Genomic DNA, 19758 nt, shown 5'->3' with positions numbered 1-19758 from the left:
TATGCTGCAACTGACATCATTTGATTTGGAAACTAAGGGGTGAATTTTAACTCCCAAAAATGGGTGGGTTGGGGTCGGGTGAGATGTCAAAACTTTAAAAATCTCAAACCCAACACCAACACGCCTCCAACCCACCCACTTTCGGGTTTAATGGAGGCGGGACAAGGGATCGGAACGCCCCCACTCCGCCACGCTCCCAGAAGCAGCTGCAGGCTCCCTATCTGGGGCTGCGGACTGCTCCAGAGTGCTCCCCACCCAACTGGAAGCCAAGCTGGTCAATCAGGCTGCCTTCTGGGTGGGGATTGTGGCAAAAATAAATGCACTCTGTGGAATCAAAACCTCACAGCATGCGGGGAAACCCGGGCTTTTGGGTTTCCCGTACGAAATTCCAAACCCCCCAGCCTACGCAACCCGCCTCTGTCAAAATCGGGATTTAAGTCTTGTGATATATATATAGTGCTCGTTATAGGACTGACTGTAAGCTAAGATTCTTTATAGTTAGATCAAACGTAATTATTAGTAACAGTGGCACCCTGTAAAACTAATGGAAAAAGGAGTATTTTGAGTTGCAGCATATGGCTCTTATGATAGACCAAGAACATTGTGATCTTCCTTGCAAAGAGACCAATAATGTAAGTCACTGTTGGAGGCCTTAGTTATCACTCTAAAGATTATTATAATTTGTACGAACACAACAGTAAGAATCAACGATCAAGCAATGTATTTTGTTTTTCTATGGTCTTAATGCCAACCAGCTTTATGTCCCATTCTTAAATTATCACAGTCCTCCCATAATATGTTGCTCTTTATTTCAGCACTGCAATCACCAATCAATTACCTGAAAAATGAAACTGGTTCCTACATTTCAGGCAAGACACAAGCGAGAAGACTATCCCAAACCAACCTCGGGCCACATGCCTCCAATGGCACTACAGGCTTCGATAAGTTATAACAGCATGGAGACAAAAATGAGCAAAGCAAAGCACCTATAAATTGCAAGAAAGTCCTTCAACCTAATTTAATAATAGATGAATATCACATATCATAGTTAAAACATGGTAATGGTTGTCCCCTACTGCTACTTTCCATTAAGCTGGTGGAGCTAACCACAACTCGTCCTCAGATCGCCAGTGCTCTTATTAAGGTTAAGACAAATGAAACACCTCAACTAAATTATTAAACATTTTTAACAGTACAATCATGCATTCTCAATGGTTTATAACTGGCATCATCAGTAATACACCGATCTCACCTGGACCATAGAATTTACTCAGGTAAATACAACTAATATATTGATAAAATCACCAAATAAGACTACATAGACCTCTTGTACAAGATAAAAATGGGCAGTCTTTGGAAGGGAACATCCACTTCATTTTTCAATTTGCTCCTTATTAATATGTTCCTTATTTCCAAATATTTAGAGCTGAATGAAAAATAATTTAAAAGTTCTTACTATTCTTTTGCTAGAAAAAAAATCAGCTTGCTAGATTGTTTGTTGACTTAAATGATATCCTATTACATTAATAATAAATATATATAAAATTAAAATCAGCTGGTTTGAGGCAGTGAACAGGTGTAAGCGTTCATAAAGAGACATTTTTCTTTCAGCGTAGGGATTAGAGTAGTGAGACAAACCACATCCTTCACGTGGGAGGTACTGTCCTCAATTCGGTAATCTTCTCCATGTAAACAGTTTTATATGGCAGGATGACCAGTGGCTCCTATCTCAATGCTATTGTTCTCTATGGTAAGATATCCTTAAAGAGTTCCTTACATCACTTGATATGGGATTTTATTAAAGCCCCTACTGTTACAGAAATGAATGACACAACACTTTTAGCAAGATTCACAAAGTTCTCACAAAATGCACCATGTTGTTTTTTTTTTTTTTGCAGTAACTTAATTAATCATCATATATGGTATGGGATTACTTTGGAAAGCTCTGAAAGTGACATAATTGTGACAAAACTACTTTGTCTGTCATCCATGTTAAAATGAAACCCTGAACTCAATGTTCTGAGAAGATGGGACAAATGGCATGAATTAAAATTGAGTAATAAATTAAATATATTAACTAACATGGGCATGGAGTAACTATTGCCACATTACTATCCTAACAATGGCAACCTCAGATTAGTCCAAAATATTTGGTAAACCTATCCAGAAAAAATAATGTGGCATATTAAATATGTATGCAGCTGTTCCTTCAGGTTGGTGCCTTCTCTAACTGAGTCCGCCTGCTAGGATTGTGTTGTGTCTCAAAGCTGTCCTCTGGTGGACAGTATGAGCTTTTTGTTTTTATAAAATAAATGAGAGGAAAACAGACTCAGTTGTGGTTGCATTACAGACATTTTCAAGTAAATTAGAAAACTGCTTCATGTGCAACTTGTTGGCATAAATACCTCGGGGTAGTGGGTTCCATAGGGACTGATTTTTCACAACATTCTATGCCATTTTCCGAACATCTTTTCCCATAAATGGACCCTGCAGAGGCTGTACAGCTGCAGATGATAGATCTGTAAGCAGTGCTTAATACTTTACAGTATCACTTCTTGTGAGGGCAACCCCACTCCTGAATGCTGCCTACAGCTACTGGAAGATTACTACTGTAGGTACCAGTTTTTAGTTAATTTTTTTATTGTTTCATTTCCCTTTTTTTGAGAGCAGGAGGCTTTTTATAAAACATATACAAGAAAATTTAAAAAAAATGAAAAAGCACCCAAATTAAGAAAATCTGTCTTTCTAGTGTGCATCCCTTATTCATGCTGGCTACTCTCCCTAATTTATAATGAGCGTGGAATGGGACAGTGCTAGACAGAACAATCATAATGTTTATTACAGAGGATTCTGCATTTGTGGAGGATGCCCATGAATGCCACAGAAGTCAGAACAGGCGTAGAGCTGATTGAGGGGCAGGGTGGGGGTTGTTGGGGAAGAGAAGATGAAATCACCAGCTAAGAGGGGAAAAAAGGAAGATCTGAACAATTGAGGGAAGAAAAGAGGCAAAGAGCTAGAGAAAAGAGATGGAAAGTACAAGGAATAGAAACAAAAAGGGAAGTTAAAATAAATACACTTATTCTGTCTGAAGTTAGTTAGCATTGACTGCCCTGATGGCCAATGCATAAGGCAACTTAATGATTAAGTTACAAATGCTGAAAATTTATCAAGAAATTGTTTGCAGCTAACAACTAGGTAATTAAATGACATTGGGCACACTTCCTGTCCACAAGCCTTGTTCCTAGTTGTCATGATTTTCTGTCAGTATTTCATGTCAACATTTACAATGGAAAAAACTCATAGGAACATGTCAATGTTTTATAATTGAAAAAACATGTATCGACAAGTTTTACGCTGTAGCTGCAGGGCCTCTGGCTAGCAGATGGTGCTGTAGCGCAAGACTGTATTTGCAGATTTCTCACCACTGTGGTATGAATTGCCCAAGTTTGCCTGAAAAAAAATTTGTGCAAAGATTTCTCCCTTTACTTGTCCTTCAATTTTTAATGTTTCTGCAGGTAAAATTTCAAACAAAATGATCCTTTCCCCATTGCCATTTTTCTGGCCGTTCTTGCTTCCAGGCCTCCTGTACCATGTTCCTTCACCATTTGGTTGGGGTCTGTTGCCTCCTATATACTGGCCCAACAGTCAATTCTCATCCTTCTCCTTCTTAGACAGTCCCTCTGAACCGAGGATCCCCACACACCTCTCACCCCGCCATGGTGGTCCTGGATAGTACAAGGGTCTTCTTCCCGTTATTTGCCAAGCACCTCCCATGATCTCACGCTATCTGTGGGGCATCCTTGTGATATTCAGTAGTAAATCAACTCTTCAGTTCTAAAAGTAATGGTCAGAGATGGCAAATAGTAAACAGCAGACCCCAGCCTGACATAACCACCATGGCAGGGTGACAAGTAAGTGAATAAAAAAAATGTCACAAGTCAGGGAACAGCAACAATATCCATTGTCCTTTATATTTTCTGGCATGTCTCTTTAATACTACCTATTCTGCTCTATTTTCTGCAACTTCCCTTCTTTAATACCACATTTTACTTGTTTACTTTTTTCCTAATCTTTAGTACTCACTTCTCTTTTTACTCAGGCTCTTTCTTTAGTTTTTAATAACTTAATTATCCTCTGTTTTTCCCAACTCTTTCTTTATTGGCCCCATTCTACATTTGTTTTCTTTCCCTGCTCTCTTTATAAAAAATAAAAAAAATAAAAAAATCCATTCAGCTTACTAAAAGTCTTATTAAGAGTTTTAATAAGCAGAATGGGTTTTTAAAAGAATTGTTCTTGGTCTCAGTGTGAGTAACGCCACTGGTGTATCACTATATTAAGAATGGTTTAATACTAGTTTAATTTAAATTAAAATGTTAAAAGTAACACTACTTACCCCCAAAATGTGGAGATGAGCAAAAATGTCTTCCTGAGACACCTTGACAACTGAAAAACAAATGTCATCCATTGAGCTTAGTCTTTGGTTTCATACTTTAAAAGATGTTTGCATAATTATATCTTATGCTCATACTGTTTTGTTAATATTTCTTTGACCTTGACCTTTCTAAGGGGTTCTTTCCTCCAGCAATGAAATACCCATTTCAATACTGGATTTTCTGCATGCGACTGCTATTGTCCCCATGACATTGAACGGTCTGGAACTTGTAGGTGTTTCTTCTTGATTCGTTCAAAGTACAAGCCCTGATAAACAGGACTAGATGCGGGTTCCCTCTTCCCCTTGCTACCTATGGCCTGGGCTTAGCTCTGGTTTTTGTCCCGCTCTCATAACAGCTTTCAATAATAAGACTGAGATTAATTGAGATGCATCACTTGGTTTTCCAAGCCTCCCTGTTGATATTCCCAGTTCTGTCCTGCCCTTTCACTAAAATATTAACAGCATGTTGACTCATGAAAATACGTGAATATCAAGTACTATATTAATACAGTGATACACTGATTTTTTTAAAGAACTAATCAATCTTCCATGGCATTGCAGACAGGGAGTCAAGACCAAATGCAGTATTCAGGTCAAGCAGCATTAGAGGGAGAAAGGTAATTGTTCCCAGACAGGGTGGATGGTAAGGGGGGAATGGAAAGGGACAAAGAAGGGAAGGGGAAAGGTAGGATGGAGACATAAGGAGTGGGGAAATAAAGGGAAAATTAGTTGCTATTCAGTCATGTACCACTGGGAAATGCCTACTGTTCACTTTCAAAAAGGAGACGTGTTGCTGCATAATGTTCAAGGTCTGCCCTGTTATAAGGCCTTTTAAACGCAGACACCAAAGGGTTCACAGTGCTGTATTTCAGGCCATTCATGTAACGTTATATTTGAGTGGCTGGGGACAGCTGGAGTTGCATTATCATTCCCTTTTCAGGAAGGCCCACTCGGTTACTTTATATCTGGCCCAACTAAGTATCATTGGTACTCAGTTGCCTTCATTGTGGGATGGTGCACTGAGTTTTTGCTTGATCTACACATATAACTAAAGTGCCATCCAGTGGTCAGACTGAGCAATTGCCAGCATATTGGATTATCCAGGATGCATCTGCAAGCTGACTGTTGGTATGCAAAGCTACACAAGTTATGATTGTAATTATCTGTCACAGCATTACAGTTGCTGTATGGAATGATCAATTTTAATTATGTCATGATAATACCATATTTATTAGATGCATTGAATCTGTCCCACCCTGTGTTGGTTCTAGACTTGGGAGAAGGTAGCAACTCTAACGCACTGCTAAATGAGGAGGGCAGCAATGTAACCACCATTTGGGGAATGATAAAAGTCCCAACACCCCAGGTAGCCATCTCATACCAGCTGATTTTTGTTTTGTGCAGCAAAGACGATTAGTTTGAATTTGACGTAATGCTTGGATTTCTGCACGAGATTATAACAATGATTAATTCCTTGTTATCACAGATGCTGCATTGGTCATAATAAATACCTCTGAAAGCTTTTTGGGTAATACATTATATACTTTAATTATTATTTGACATTTTTAATACAGAGGCATTAGGATTTTGTAGTTGTCATTAGGACAATTAACATTTTAATTATTATTTGACATTTTTAATATGTCAGAATATCATACAGCATTCTGTATTTAAACTGCTATTGTTAATAAACCAATAATGCGCATTGTATACATACACAGCTTTGCTATATATAATGTATGTCTGTGTGTGTGTATATATATGAAAGAATGGATAAAGATGTAGAGAACTTAATCAATTTATGTTGCATATTTATAGTTGGGTACCTGAAACTATGTATGGTTTGCTAACAAAGGAGCAAAAGACTTGATCAGTGAGTTACTTCAGTTTTTCTCAACTTCTATGTGATTTTGTGCATCTATCCAGTCATTTTGTCTTATCATTATTGTTGTTAAAAAACACAAAGGATTATTTTTTTCAGACATTTTGCTTAAATCAAAAAATAAAACTTTTATTTGTTATTTTCATTAGGTGTATGATCTTTTCTTCTAAGTATTTTGAAACAGTATTCAATACAAGGCTTTTTTTTATAAAAACTGTCTCATGCATTCACATACTTTTCTAGAAAAAAATCTGAAACTGATTAATTAAATTGAGAGATACCAGAACTGAGACATTATGCCCATCAGGAAAGATTGAACTGGCTGGGGCTCTTATCTCTAGAGGGGTGACCTGATAGAGGTCTTTAAGATTATGAAAGGGTTTGATAGGGTGCACATAGAAACATAGAAGATAGGAACGGGAGTAGGCCATTCGGCCCCTCGAGCCTGCTCCGCCATCTCATTGAAACTTATAAAATTTTAACAGGACTAGACAGACTAGATGCAGGAAGGATGTTCCCGATGGCGGGGGAGTCCAGAACCAGGAGTCACAGTCTAAGGATAAGGGGTAAGCCATTTAGGACTGAGATGAGGAGGAATTTCTTCACCCAAAGAGTGGTGAACCTGTGGAATTCTCTACCATAGCAGGCAGTTGAGGCCAATTCATTAAATATATTCAAGAAGGTTGCACCCCGCGATTCAATGAGATCATGGCTGATCATCCAAATTCAGTACCCTGTCCCTGCTTTCTCCCCATATCCCTTTGTGATAAATCCATTAAGTGGAACAAGGACTCAAAGAGGCGATATCGTAGAATTAACACGAGTACTTTATTAACAACTGGGAAACACGTTTACAGACAGCCTGCATCAGCATCCTGGCATTCCACCTTGTGCTGAACTATACAGGAAACAAACCTCTGACCTTAGTAGCAGCATTGGCTAAAGCACCACCTGGTGGATAACCTTAATCATAACATCCCAGATTACTATATCCCTCCTCCCTTAAGATTTCAGTATGAATTTCCTAACAAACAGCCATTCCTGAGGGTCACATAAGGAGTCTCCATTCATCATGTTCCATACTTGATGAATCTAACAGTTCAGTATCAATCTCTCTGGTGGCTTGCGAGGCCTTTGTGAATGTCTAACAGTAAAGTCCCTGCTTGTTTGTGGTGAAGCCACCAGCTGCTCCTGAGCAGTGCTCAGAGTATCTGACTCTGCAACGATGGTTTCCTCTTGACGGATAGGTTCCTGTGGAATTCTCTCTGTCCCTGGTGGTGGCACCACAGATGCACTTGGATAACTGGGGGCAACCTGTCTTCAGTCATTGCATCTGGAACCTTCATTTCAATTTCCCCTTGTCTGGGAAGTATCTGATCTACATGTCTGCATACTACCCTACCATCTCCCAACATGACCTTGTATGATACTGGACCTGTCATTGAGTCTATGAAGCCAGGAATCCACTTTGGTCCATAACTGAAATTCCTGGTAAAGATCGCATCTCCTTCTCCAAAACTTTGGCACTTTGTTCTTTTGTCATGGTTCTCTTTTTGTTTGTTTTGTCTGTTTTCCATTTTCCTTTTTAGGTCTGGGTGGACAAGGTCAAGAGTGGAGCGTAGTCTACGACCTAATAACATCTCAGCAGGAGCGAGTTCTGTGGTGGATTGAGGTGTTATTCTGTAGCTGAACAGAACCCATGACACTTTGGCTGCTAAACTCCCTTCTGCACTTTTTTTCATCATCTCCTTAAATGTTTATACGGCTCTCTCCGCATGTCCATTCGAGGACGGATGATATGGAGCCGAGGTCACCTGCACTATGCCATTTTTTCTCGAGAACACTTTTGTCTCTGTACTCACAAAACAAGTGGCATTGTCACTCACCACAATCTCTGGTAGCCCTTGATTACTGAAGCTCCGACGCAGGCAGTCTATAGTAGTAGTGGCAGAAGCAGAATTTACAGGATAAACATCCATCCATTTGGAATGTGCATCAATGATTATGAGGAACATCTTCCACATGAATGGACCCGCATAATCTAAGTGCAATCTTCTCCATGGTTTATCCGGTCACTCCCAGGGGTGGAGAGGAGCCGCTGCTGGTGCCTTCCGGTGTTCCTGACAAGTGCTGCATGTCTTGACTAGATTTTCTATCTCCTCATCTAGCTTTGGCCACCACAAGTAACTCCTAGCCAAGGCTTTCATACGCGAGACCCCAGCATGACACTGATGTAGTTGCTCTAGGATAGACTGTCGTGCTGGCCATGGAATAATCACTTGTGCTCCCCACAACACGCAACCATCCTGCACACTCAGCTCTGTTTTCCTGACACTGTAGGGTGTGAAGTCAGCCCCTTCCGGATGCTGTGGCCACCCCCTCACCACATATTCTCGAACTCTAGACAGTACTGGATCTTTACCTGTCTATGTTCTTACTTGCTCTGCAGTCACAAGTGCTGTGTCAGTGTCCTCCAACATCAAAACTCTGTCCTCTGGAGCTGCACGGACAGGTGTGCCTGGCAGTGGAAGATGGCTCAAGGCATCTGCGTTCCCATGGTACTTGCCCACTTTGTAGACGATGACATACTCATATGCCCTCAACGTCACTGCCCACCTCTGGATCCGGGGTGACACCATCTGTGGAACTGCTTTCATTTCATTGAAAAGAGAGAGAAGAGGTTTATGATCGGTGCATATGGTGAACTTCCTGCCATATATGTACTTGTGGAACCTCTGTAACCCAAACATTACTGCTAACCCCTCTTTGTCTAACTGGGAATAGTTTTTTCCACTGGTGTTAGAGTTTGGGACATAAACCCTATTGGTCTTTCAGTTCCATCTTCCATGCAGTGTGAAAGAACTGCCCCCACCCGTAAGGTGAAGCGTCACAAGAGAGAATTATGTCTTTCTCTGCATTGTAGTGAACCAGCACATCCGACGACAGCATCAGTTTCTTGGACTGTTCAAATGAAACCCCCTGCTCCTCTCCCCACTGCCACTGTGTCTCCTTGCGAAGTAGTTTGTGAAGAGGTGCTAACACAGTTGACAAGTTTGGTAAAAACCTGTTATAATAGTTCAGCAATCCCAGGTAAGCTTTTAACTCAGCCACATTTGTAGGAGCAGGGGCGTCCTGCAGTGCTTGTACCTTCTCCTTGAGTGGATGGAGCCCAGTGGCGTCCAATCTGTATCCCAGGAACACTGCCTCATTCCCCAGGAAAGTGCACTTACTCCTCTTGAGCCGGAAACCTGCCCTCTCCAATCTCTGTAGTACCTCTCTCAGTGCTCAGATGCTCCTGGTCGGTTCTTCCCGTCACCAGAATGTCATCCAGATAGATGGAAACATGTGAAGTCCCTTGCAGTACACCTTCAATTGTCCTCTGCTAGGTAGCTGGACTAGATGAGACACCAAACAGTAAGCGGTTACATGTAAACTAGCCCTTGTGTGTATTTATGGTGACATACTTCTTTGATTCGTCATCCAGTGTAATCTGCAAGTAGGCATGACTCATATCCAACTTTGTGAATTTCTTTCCTCCAGCCAGGTTTGCAAAGAGAGCCTCTGTTTTGGGAATAGGATACTGCTCTAGTTTGGACACCCGATTGACAGTCAATTTATAGTCTCCACAGAGTCTTACCGAATTGTCCAGTTTTAACACAGTTACTATGGGAGCTGCCCATTCCGAACATTTCACCGGCTCCAGTATGTTCTCTCTCAATAGACGGTCAAACTCAGCCTCTACCTTTGGCTTCATGGCATAAGGCACAGGTCGTTGTTTAAAAAACCTTGGCGGTACCTCCTTGTTTACATAAATCTTAGCTGGGGGGCCATTAAATGTGCCAAGTTCCTCCTTGAACACACTCTCATGTTCACTCAACACTTCTTGCAAAGTCAACTGTTTGCCCGCATCTATTTGATGTACTGCTCCCCAGTCTAATTAGTTCTTTTATCCAGCCCCGACCTAACAGGTTTGGTCTGGTACCCGATAGGTAGCTGTTCCACTGTGTCCCTGTGTTGCACAGTTACCTTAGCTGTACCTAATGTCGCTACTCGTTCACCTGTATATGTTTTAAGATGCAGGGAGCAAGGCTTTAACTCTGGAACTTTTGCACGGTTCCACAATTTTGAGTACTCTGCCTTGTTCATTATGGTCACGTCGCACCCTGTATCCACTTCAAAGTTCACCTTAGAGTCATTTACTGTCAGTTGCAAAGTGATAGGAGCCACTTTTGGAATGTTCTCTAACATGCTATACATTATGAACATGTCCTCTTCTTCCTCAGCTTCCCCACTGATGTGGTGTGCTCCATGTTTTTTCACTTCTCTCCCTTGGTTTTGCTGTCCTCCCCCTTTTGGTTTGGATTCCTCCACAGGTGATTTCGCCCTGCAAGCTCGTTTTATGTGTCCTTGTTTCCCACACTTGTAGCACTTTTCCTCCAGAAACCAGCATTCACTCGCCAGGTGATCGCCCTTGCATCTATAACATGCCTTTACATGCTCACGTTGTGGTTTCTGACGCATGTTCAATTGTGCACAACAACCTGACCTGCAACTTGCGTAGCATTAGCCCTGCCTGAACTCTGTATTTCTTTTACATCTCAGCTCACTGTCTCTATGGCTTGAGCAAGTTCCAATGCTTTTTCATAAGTAAGCCCAGTCTCGGATAATAATCTACGCTCCATTCGGTTGTCCATAATTCCGCAAACTAGCCTATCTCGCAGCATTTCCTTCAGGTTGCTCCCATAATTGCAATCTTGTGCTAATTTACGCAACACCGCTACATAGTCCATTACGCTCTCTTCCTCTTTCCTGTTCCTTGAATTAAACTTGAACCACTGTACAATCTCACTAGGCTTAGGGTTGAAATGTTCTTTTAGCAAAGCCACTAATTCAACAAATGATTTGTCTCCAGGCTTTTCAGGACTGAGCAGATTTTTCATCAAACTGTAGGTTTGGCTTCCCACTGTACTAAGCAGAATGGCTTTCCTTTTTCCGGCATCATTTATTTCATTTGCTTTGAAAAAATAACCCAACACTTCACTGTATTCTTCCCAGGTTTGTGCTTGAATATCAAAAGCGGAAACCGTTCCTACCGTGGCAGCCATGCTCTCTTCCAGCTTGTAGCTAACTTTAGCTCGTGATTTTGTTGTTTAAACGTCCCGGCAGACTTTTCATCTTTATGCAGGGTCCTTAAGATGCCTCATCGCCAAATGTGATAAATCCATTAAGTGGAACAAGGACTCAAAGAGGCGATATCGTAGAATTAACACGAGTACTTTATTAACAACTGGGAAACACGTTTACAGACAGCCTGCATCAGCATCCTGGCATTCCACCTTGTGCTGACCTATACAGGAAACAAACCTCTGACCTTAGTAGCAGCATTGGCTACAGCACCACCTGGTGGATAACCTTAATCATAACTTCCCAGATTACTATATCCTTGATCCCTTTAGCCTTAAGAAATATATCTAACTCCTTCAGTTACATCCTCAAAAAATTCCAGTAGATTAGTCAAGCACGATTTACCTTTTGTAAATCCATGTTGACTTTGTCCGATCCTGTCACTGTTTTCCAAGTGCTCTGCTATTACATCTTTTATAATGGACTCTAGCATTTTCCCCACTACCGATGTCAGGGTTACCGGTCTATAATTCCCCGTTTTCTCTCTACCACATTTTTTAAATAGTGGGGTTACATTAGAAACATAGAAGATAGGAGCAGGAGTAGGCCATTCGGCCCCTCGAGCCTGCTCCGCCATTCAATGCGATCATGGCTGATCTTCCATCGGGAACATCCTTCCTGTATCTAGTCTGTCCAGTCCTGTCAGAATTTTATAAGTTTCAATGAGATCCCCTCTCATTCTTCTAAACTCCAGCGAGTATAAGCCCAATCAACCCAATCTCTCCTCATACGTCATTCCTGCCATCCCAGGTATTCATCTTCGCTGAACTCCTTCCATGGCAAGAACATCCTTCCTCAGATAAGGCGACCAAAACTGCACGCAATACTCAAGATGTGGTCTCACCAAGGCCCTGTATAACTGCAGCAAGACATTCTTGTTCCTGTACTCAAACCTTCTCGCTACGAAGGCCAACATATCATTTGCCTTCTTAAGCACCTGCTGCACCTGCATGCTTACTTTCAGTGACTGGTGCACAAGGACACCCAGGTCTCGTTGCACTTCCCCTTCTCCCAATCTATTGCCATTCAGATAATAATCTGCCTTCCTGTTTTTGCCACCAAAGTGGATAACCAAAAATTAGCTACCCTCCAATCCATGGGAACTGTTCCAGAGTCGATAGCATTTTGGAAGATGACAGCAATGCATCTACTATTTCTAGGGCCACTTGCCTAAGTACCCTAGGATGTAGATTATCAGGCCCTGGAGATTTATCGGCCTTCAATCCCGTCAATTTCCCTAACACCATTTCCCTACAAATACTGATTTCATTCAGTTCCTCCCTCTCATTAGACCCTATGTTTACCGATATCTCTGGGAGATTATTTGTGTCCTCCTTTGTGAAGACAAAACCAAAGTATGTATTTAATTGGTCAGCCATTTCTTTGTTCCCCAATATAAAATACCCCGATTTTGACTGCAAGGGACCTACACTTGACTTCACCAATCTTTTTCTCTTCACATATCTATAGAAGCTTTTACAGTCAGTTTTTAGGTTCCCAGAAATCTTACTCTCATATTCTATTTTCCCCCTCTTAATTAATCCCTTTGTTCTCCTTTGCTGAATACTAAACTGCTCCCAATCCTCAGGTTTGCTGCTTTTTCTGCCCAATTTATATGTCCTCTCCTTGGATCTTATGCTATCTCTAATTTCCCTTGTTAGCCACGGTTGAGTCACCTTTTTTGTTTTATTTTTATGCCAAACAGGGATGAACAAATTGTGTAGTTCATCCATGTGATCTTTAAATGTTTGCCATTGCCTATCCACCATCAACCCTTTCAGTAACGTTACCCAATCCATCCTAGCCAACTCGCACCTCATACCATCGTAGTTTCCTTCATTTAAATTCAGGACCCTAGCCTCTGAGTCAAATACGTCACTCTCCATCTTAATGAAGAATTCTATCATATTATAATCGCTCCTCCCCAAGGAGCCTCGCACAACAAGATTTCTAATTAATCCTTTCTCATTACATAATACCCAGTCTAAGATGGCCTGATCTCTAGTTGGTTCCTCGACATATTGGTCCAGGAAACCATTCCGTATACACTAGGAATTCCTCCTCCACAGTATTGTTACTAATTTGGTTAGCCCAATCTATATGTAGATTAAAGTCACCCATGATAACTGCTGTGCCCTTATTGCACGCATCTCTAATTTCCTGTTTAACGCAATCCCCAACCTCAGCATTACTGTTTAGGGGTCTGTATACAACTCCCACTAACGTTTTCCGCCTCTTGGTATTTCTCAGCACTACCCATACAAATTCCACATCATAAGAGCTAATATCCTTCCTTACTATTGTGTTAATCTCCTCTTTAACCAGCAATGCTACCCCACCTCCTTTTCCTTTTTGCCTGTCTTTCCTGAATATTGTATACCCCTTGATGTTGAATTCCTAGCCCTGGTCACCCTGGAGCCATGTCTCCATAATCCCAATCAAATCATATCCGTTTACATCTATTTGCGTAGCTAATTCATCCACCTTATTACAAATGCTCCTCGCATTAAGACACAAGGCCTTCAGGCTTGTTTTTTTAACACTCTTAGACCTTTTAGAATTATTATTTACTGTGTCCATGTTTGATTTACACCCTTGATTTCTCTGCCTGCCACTTTTGCTTTTCTCCTTCCTGTCTTTTGCTTCTATCCTTGCTTCCCTTTCCTCTATCTCCCTGCACAGGTTCCCAGCCCCCTGCCATTTTAGTTTAAACCCTCCCCAACAGCACTAGCAAACATTCCCCCTAGGACATCGGTCCCGGTCCTGCCCAGGTGCAAACTGTTCAGTTTGTACTGGTCCCACCTCCCCCAGAACCAGTTCCAATGTCCCAGGAATTTGAATCCCTCCCCCTTGCACTATTCCTCTAGCCACGTACTCATCAGAAATATCCTTCTATTTCTACTCTGACTAACATGTGGCACTGGTAACAATCCTGAGATTACTACCTTTGAGGTCCTATTTTTTAATTTACCTCCTAACTCCCTATATTCAGCTTTTAGGACCTCATCCTGTTTTTTACCTATATTGTTGGTACCTATATGCACCACGACAACTGGCTGTTCACCCTCCCCCTCCAGAGTGCCCTGCAGCCACTCCGAGACATCCTTGACCCTTGCACCAGGGAGGCAACATACCATGCTGGAGTCTCGTTTGCGGCCGCAGAAACGCCTATCTATTCCCCTTACAATAGAATCACTATAGCTCTCCCATTCTTTTTCCTCCCATCCTGTGTAGCAGAACCACCCCTGGTGCCAGGAAGTTGGCTGCTGCTGCCTTCCCCCGATAAGCCATCCTCCCCAACAATATCCAAAGCGGTATATCTGTTTGAGAGGGGGATGGCCACAGGGGACCCCTGCACTACCTGCCTGTGCCTACTACTCTGCCTGGTGGTCTCCCATTTCCTTCCTGCCTGTGCAGCCTTTACCTGCGGTGTGACCAACTCATTAAATATATCAAAACATAGATATAAGATATTTCCACTTGCGGGCAAGATCAGAACTAGGTGCCATTAATATAAGACAGTCGTTAATAAATCCAATTGGGAATTCAGGAGAAACATCTTAACTCACGACCACAGGAACGGTTGAGGTGAATAGCATAGATGCAATTAAGGGGAAGCTAGATAAACACATGAGGGAGAAAGGAATAGAAGGATATGTTGTTGGGTTAGATGAAGAAGGGTGGCAGGAGGCTCATGTGGAGCATAAACACCAGCATAGAGCTGTTGGGCCAAATGCTGGAATTAATTTGTAATATTTTATAAAAATTAAAAGGCTACAAAATGCTGGAAATCTGAAATAAACAGAAAATGCTGGAAATACACAACGGGTGCGATCTTGCCAGCCCTGGGGAGGCGGGTTTGGAGGCGGGACTGCCGGGAAAATGGCAGAATCTGGGGGCGGGTCCCCATCCTGCCCCCAACCCGCCTCTGTGCCATCTTCCCAGGAGGCGGGTAGCCGACCCGCGCCGGGTCCCTTTTCCTTAAAGGCGGGAAGGGGATTACAGCCATTAACTGCCTGTTAACAGGTAATTAACAGGCAGATAAGAGGATTATATCAATTTTACCCACACAAGTGCGGGCTTCCCGAAGGCTGCGAACCCCGCCAGGGTCACCGAGGCGAGCAGTGGGTCTGCAGGGGTCAAAGGGGTGCAAAAGTGCACTGTGAAGGTAAGTGATGGGTGCAAGTGTGGAGAGGTAAGTATGTGAGGTGAGTGAAAAGTGATAGAAAATGTTTACTTACCTTTGTTTCTTCCTGCAGGCTTCAAACGTTGGGGATGCGGAGAGTCTCGCATCTGACCGGCAGAGATGACAGATGGCTGCTGCATTCTCCAATGCAACAACCATCTAATTTCTGCTCACAAAAGCGGTTTGATGAGTCTTGAATACAAGAACTCATCAAACTACAGAGAATGTCAGTGTTTGACAGCTTCACAGAGCTGTCAAACAATGACAATTAATCTGTCAAACATGAAACGTCATACGCTGACGTTCTCTGTAACCGGCTTCCCCTTAATTGGCCTGCTAAGCCCGCTGGGCGGGCTTAACAAGGTCAATCAAAGGAAAATAGCGTGGGTTGGCCAGAAGTCGATGGAGGCGGGACTAAAACCTGACAAGTGGGAGTCCCGCCTCCAAAAGCTCCCCATTAGCAAAATCCAGCCCAACAAGTTGGTTAGCAGTTGGGTTAAGCTTTGGTTGTAGACCTGTTCTGACCTGTCTTTTAATAAACGAATTCAATATTTGTCATATTTTGCTGCCAGTTTTTAATGGATCTCCCAAGGCAATGCTCATGGTGAAATGGGTAAAGAAAAATTGAAAACTCTTTGAAAATAAATATTGTTTTTCTTGTATCTCTCTATCCCACTCCCCCGCCCTTTCCCGTAGCCCTCCATTTTTTTTCCTTCAGGTACTTATCCAATTCCCTTTTGAAAGCCACAACTGAGTCTACCTCCACCACCCTTTCAAGCAGAGTATTCTAGAATCTAACCACTCGCTGTGTAAAAAAGTTTTTCCTCATATCGCCTTTGGTTCTTTTGTCAATCACCTTAAATCTGTCTCCTCTGGTTCTTGACCCTCACGCCAATGGGAACAGTTTCTCTCTATCTTCTCTGTCTAGACCCCGCATGATTTTGAACACCGCTATCAAATCTCCTCGCAACCTTTTCTGCTCTAAGGAGACCAACCCCAGCTTCTCTATCCACATAACTGAAGTCCCTCATCCCTGGAATCATTCTCGTAAATCTTTTTTGCACCCTCTCTAAGGCCTTCACATCCTTCCTAAAGTGCAGTGCCCAGAATTGGACACAATACTCCAGTTGAGGCCGAACCAGTGTTTTATAAAGGTTCATCATAATTTCCTTGCTTTTGTACTCTGTGGCTGGAATTTTGCCGGTGCTCAGCAGATGGGATGGGTGACAGATCAGCTGATAAATGTAAAATGATTGACAGTGGGTCAGGAACCCGCTGTCAAAACGCGCACACTAGACTTTTGCAAGGGTGGGGGAGGCAATTAAAATCATTAGTGGCTTGTTTATAGCCACTTATCAATGGTTCTTTCCCAGCTTTTTGAATTTGCCAGGTTGCCCAATGGTTTCCCGCTGTGCCAAGACCTCATCTGTGAAGCTGAGGCAGGAGGCCACTTGTTATTGTTTCAGCTGATGAGTTGACAGCTTCAAATGTCAAGTCAAAGCTCCCAGCTAATTGAGACACGTTCCCTTAGCCACTAGCTTCTCTAAACTGCATTTCCACTACAGATTCAGGATGCTGCAAGTCTTTGCACAAGTCTCCATCCAGTCTGACCTCATTACCTCTCCCACCATTGACAGATCACTTCTGTCATCTCTACTTCACCTGCCATCTGTTCCATCAACATGGGTGCCCTTGAAACTCTCTCACCTTGGTCCTCAGAATCCCACCATGATCAGCCCCAACACCAGCAGCACCAACAACAACACCAATCTTCTCTGCAATCACCTGATGCTGCACAGGACAGAGGGCCTCAGCACCCATCCACATTGCTGCCCGGGAGGCCAGAGATGGCCTCACCATGGCCAGATTTACTTCACTTGATGCTGTACACCTTGGCTGCCACATGATGCGCCAGGTTGGCACCACCCCACACCGATAACAGAGGGACAGGATGGTGGGGGGAAAAAGGATGGCGTGGGGAGGGGCAGGGGGATGGGGGGGCAGGGGAGAGGAGAGGGGACGGGGGAGAGGGAAGGGGAGAGGGAAGGGGTGGAGGGGGAGAGGGACGGGGCAGGGGGAGAGTGACAGGGGACGGGGGAAAGAGGGAAGGGGAGGAAGAGGGGGGAGGGAAGGAGGGGGAGGGAAAGGGGAAGGGGAAGAGGGGAGGGAAGGAGGGAGAGGGAAGGGGAAGAGGGGGGGAGGGGGGAAGAGGGGAGGGGGAAAGAGGGGAGGGAAAGGGAGAGGGATGGGGGCAAAGGGGAGGGGGGATGGGGAAAGAGGGGAGGTGGGGTGGAGGGAAATGGGATGGGGAGAGGGAGCGGGGAGTGGGACGGGGTGGGGAGAGGGACGGGGGCGGAAGTGATGGGGAGGGAGAGGAGGGGGAAAGAGGGGAGGAGGCAGAAAGAGGGTCTGAGGGGAAGGAGGAGGAGAGGGACGAGGGGAGAAAGAGGGCAGTGGGAGGGAAAGAGGGGTAGGAGGTGTTAAAGGGAGGGAAAGAGGGGTGGCCAGCAGAAGAGAGGCAGGCAATCGGGCCGAACGACCTCCCTCGACCGCCTGCTGCCTGGACCAGTTAATGACCACTTTGGCCAGGCCCAGTAGCAGTCCCACGAGGAGGTCCCCCAACCTGCCAGCTCCCCCTCCGCACCGGGTAACCAAAGAGCAGGAGCGTGGGACTGAAGTGCAGCCAAAAATCGAGGAGCAGCCCCTTCGAATAATGGAAGAGGGGCTGCAGCCTCTCACACTCCATGTACACGTGGAACACAGACTCCTTTGCAGGTGTATTTTTTTTTTGGTGCACACAAAAAACAAATAAACTGTAACTTAACTTAAAACATTAAAGGAAACTTAATAAATTAAATTAAAATTTGGTTTCCGGGGAGTAATGATGCACTCCAATCCCCACGGCACCCAGCGGTCGAGGAAGGCCTCGAGCATGCCGGTGGACACCGCATGCTCCATCTCCAGGGCCACCCGGGTGCGAATGTGGCCGCAGAAGAGAAGCAGGCAGTCGGGCCTGTTAGATCCGTGATTCTGAGAGTATGATGTTTTTCAATAACCACACGGATGCTGTAACTTAACAATCAACAGGTATTTACTGGAGTAGGGTAGTCTCAAGACTGGGGTACAGAGGCATGCTCAAGGCTTATATACAGGTGTGGTCACTGCCAGTACTACAGTATACAGGAGCTGTAAAAGTAGTTCTCTCTTAAAGGTACATAACACTACAGGGCGGAACGACCCCCTCGACTGCCCGCTGGCCTGGGACCAATTTTGGCCAGGTCCAGTAGCAGTCCCACGAGGAGGTCCCCCGATCTGCCCGCTCCCCTCCGCACCGGGTGACCAAAGAGCAGGAACGTGGGACTGAAGTGCAGCCAAAAATCGAGGAGCAGCCCCTCCGAATAGTGGAAGAGGGGCTGCAGCCTCTCACACTCCATGTACATGTGGAACATCTTTTTGATGGGGTGTTTAAACAAATTGACTGTAAATTAATAAAACTTTAACTAAAACTTAACAAATCAAATTAAAATTTTGTTGTCCGAATTGATAATGCACTCCAGTCCCCGCGGCGCCCACCGGTCGCGGAATGCCACAAGCGTGCCGGCGGACACCGCATGCTCCATCTCCAGGGGCCACCCGGGCGCGAACATGGCCGCGGAAGAGAGGCAGGCAATCGGGCCGAATGGCCCCCTCGATCGCCTGCTGCCCTGGACCAATTGATGGCTTTTTTGGCCAGGCCCAGGAGCAGTCCCATGAGGAGGTCCCCCACGATCTGCCCGCTCCCCTCCGCACCGGGTGACCAAAGATCAGGAGCGTGGGACTGAAGTGCAGCCAAAAATCGAGGAGCAGACCCTTGGAATAATGGAAGAGGGGCTGCAGCCTCTCACACTCCATGTACACGTGGAACACGGACTCCTTTGCAGGGTGTACTCTTTTGATTTGGGTACTTTAAACAAATTTGACTGTAAATTAACAAACTTCAAATGAAACTTAAACAAATCAAATTCTCGAGGAACAGCACCTCATCTTCCGATTAGGCACTCTGCAGCCTTCCGGACTCAATATCGAGTTCAACAA

General features: G+C 44.0%; 1 protein-coding gene across 1 annotated transcript in view; it reads left to right on the top strand.

Moving 5' to 3' along the window:
- The window catches only part of LOC147120400 (rho guanine nucleotide exchange factor 25-like), a 76075-nt gene extending 69616 nt beyond the window's left edge, over positions 1 to 6459 (top strand). Inside the window, exon 11 of the mRNA XM_085986271.1 lies at positions 816 to 6459. Coding sequence (XP_085842397.1) covers positions 816 to 952 — 137 coding nt within the window. The 3' untranslated portion in view covers positions 953 to 6459. The remainder of the gene's footprint in view (positions 1 to 815) is intronic.
- Positions 6460 to 19758: the final 13299 nt, after the last annotated feature.

Source organism: Somniosus microcephalus, chromosome 4 (genome assembly GCF_052327205.1).
Source record: "Somniosus microcephalus isolate GS21.2 chromosome 4, FLI_Smic_1.0, whole genome shotgun sequence".
NCBI classification, from domain to species: Eukaryota; Metazoa; Chordata; class Chondrichthyes; order Squaliformes; family Somniosidae; genus Somniosus; species Somniosus microcephalus.
Note: the sequence above shows the minus strand (reverse complement) of the source record. Positions and strands in the feature narration are given on the sequence as shown.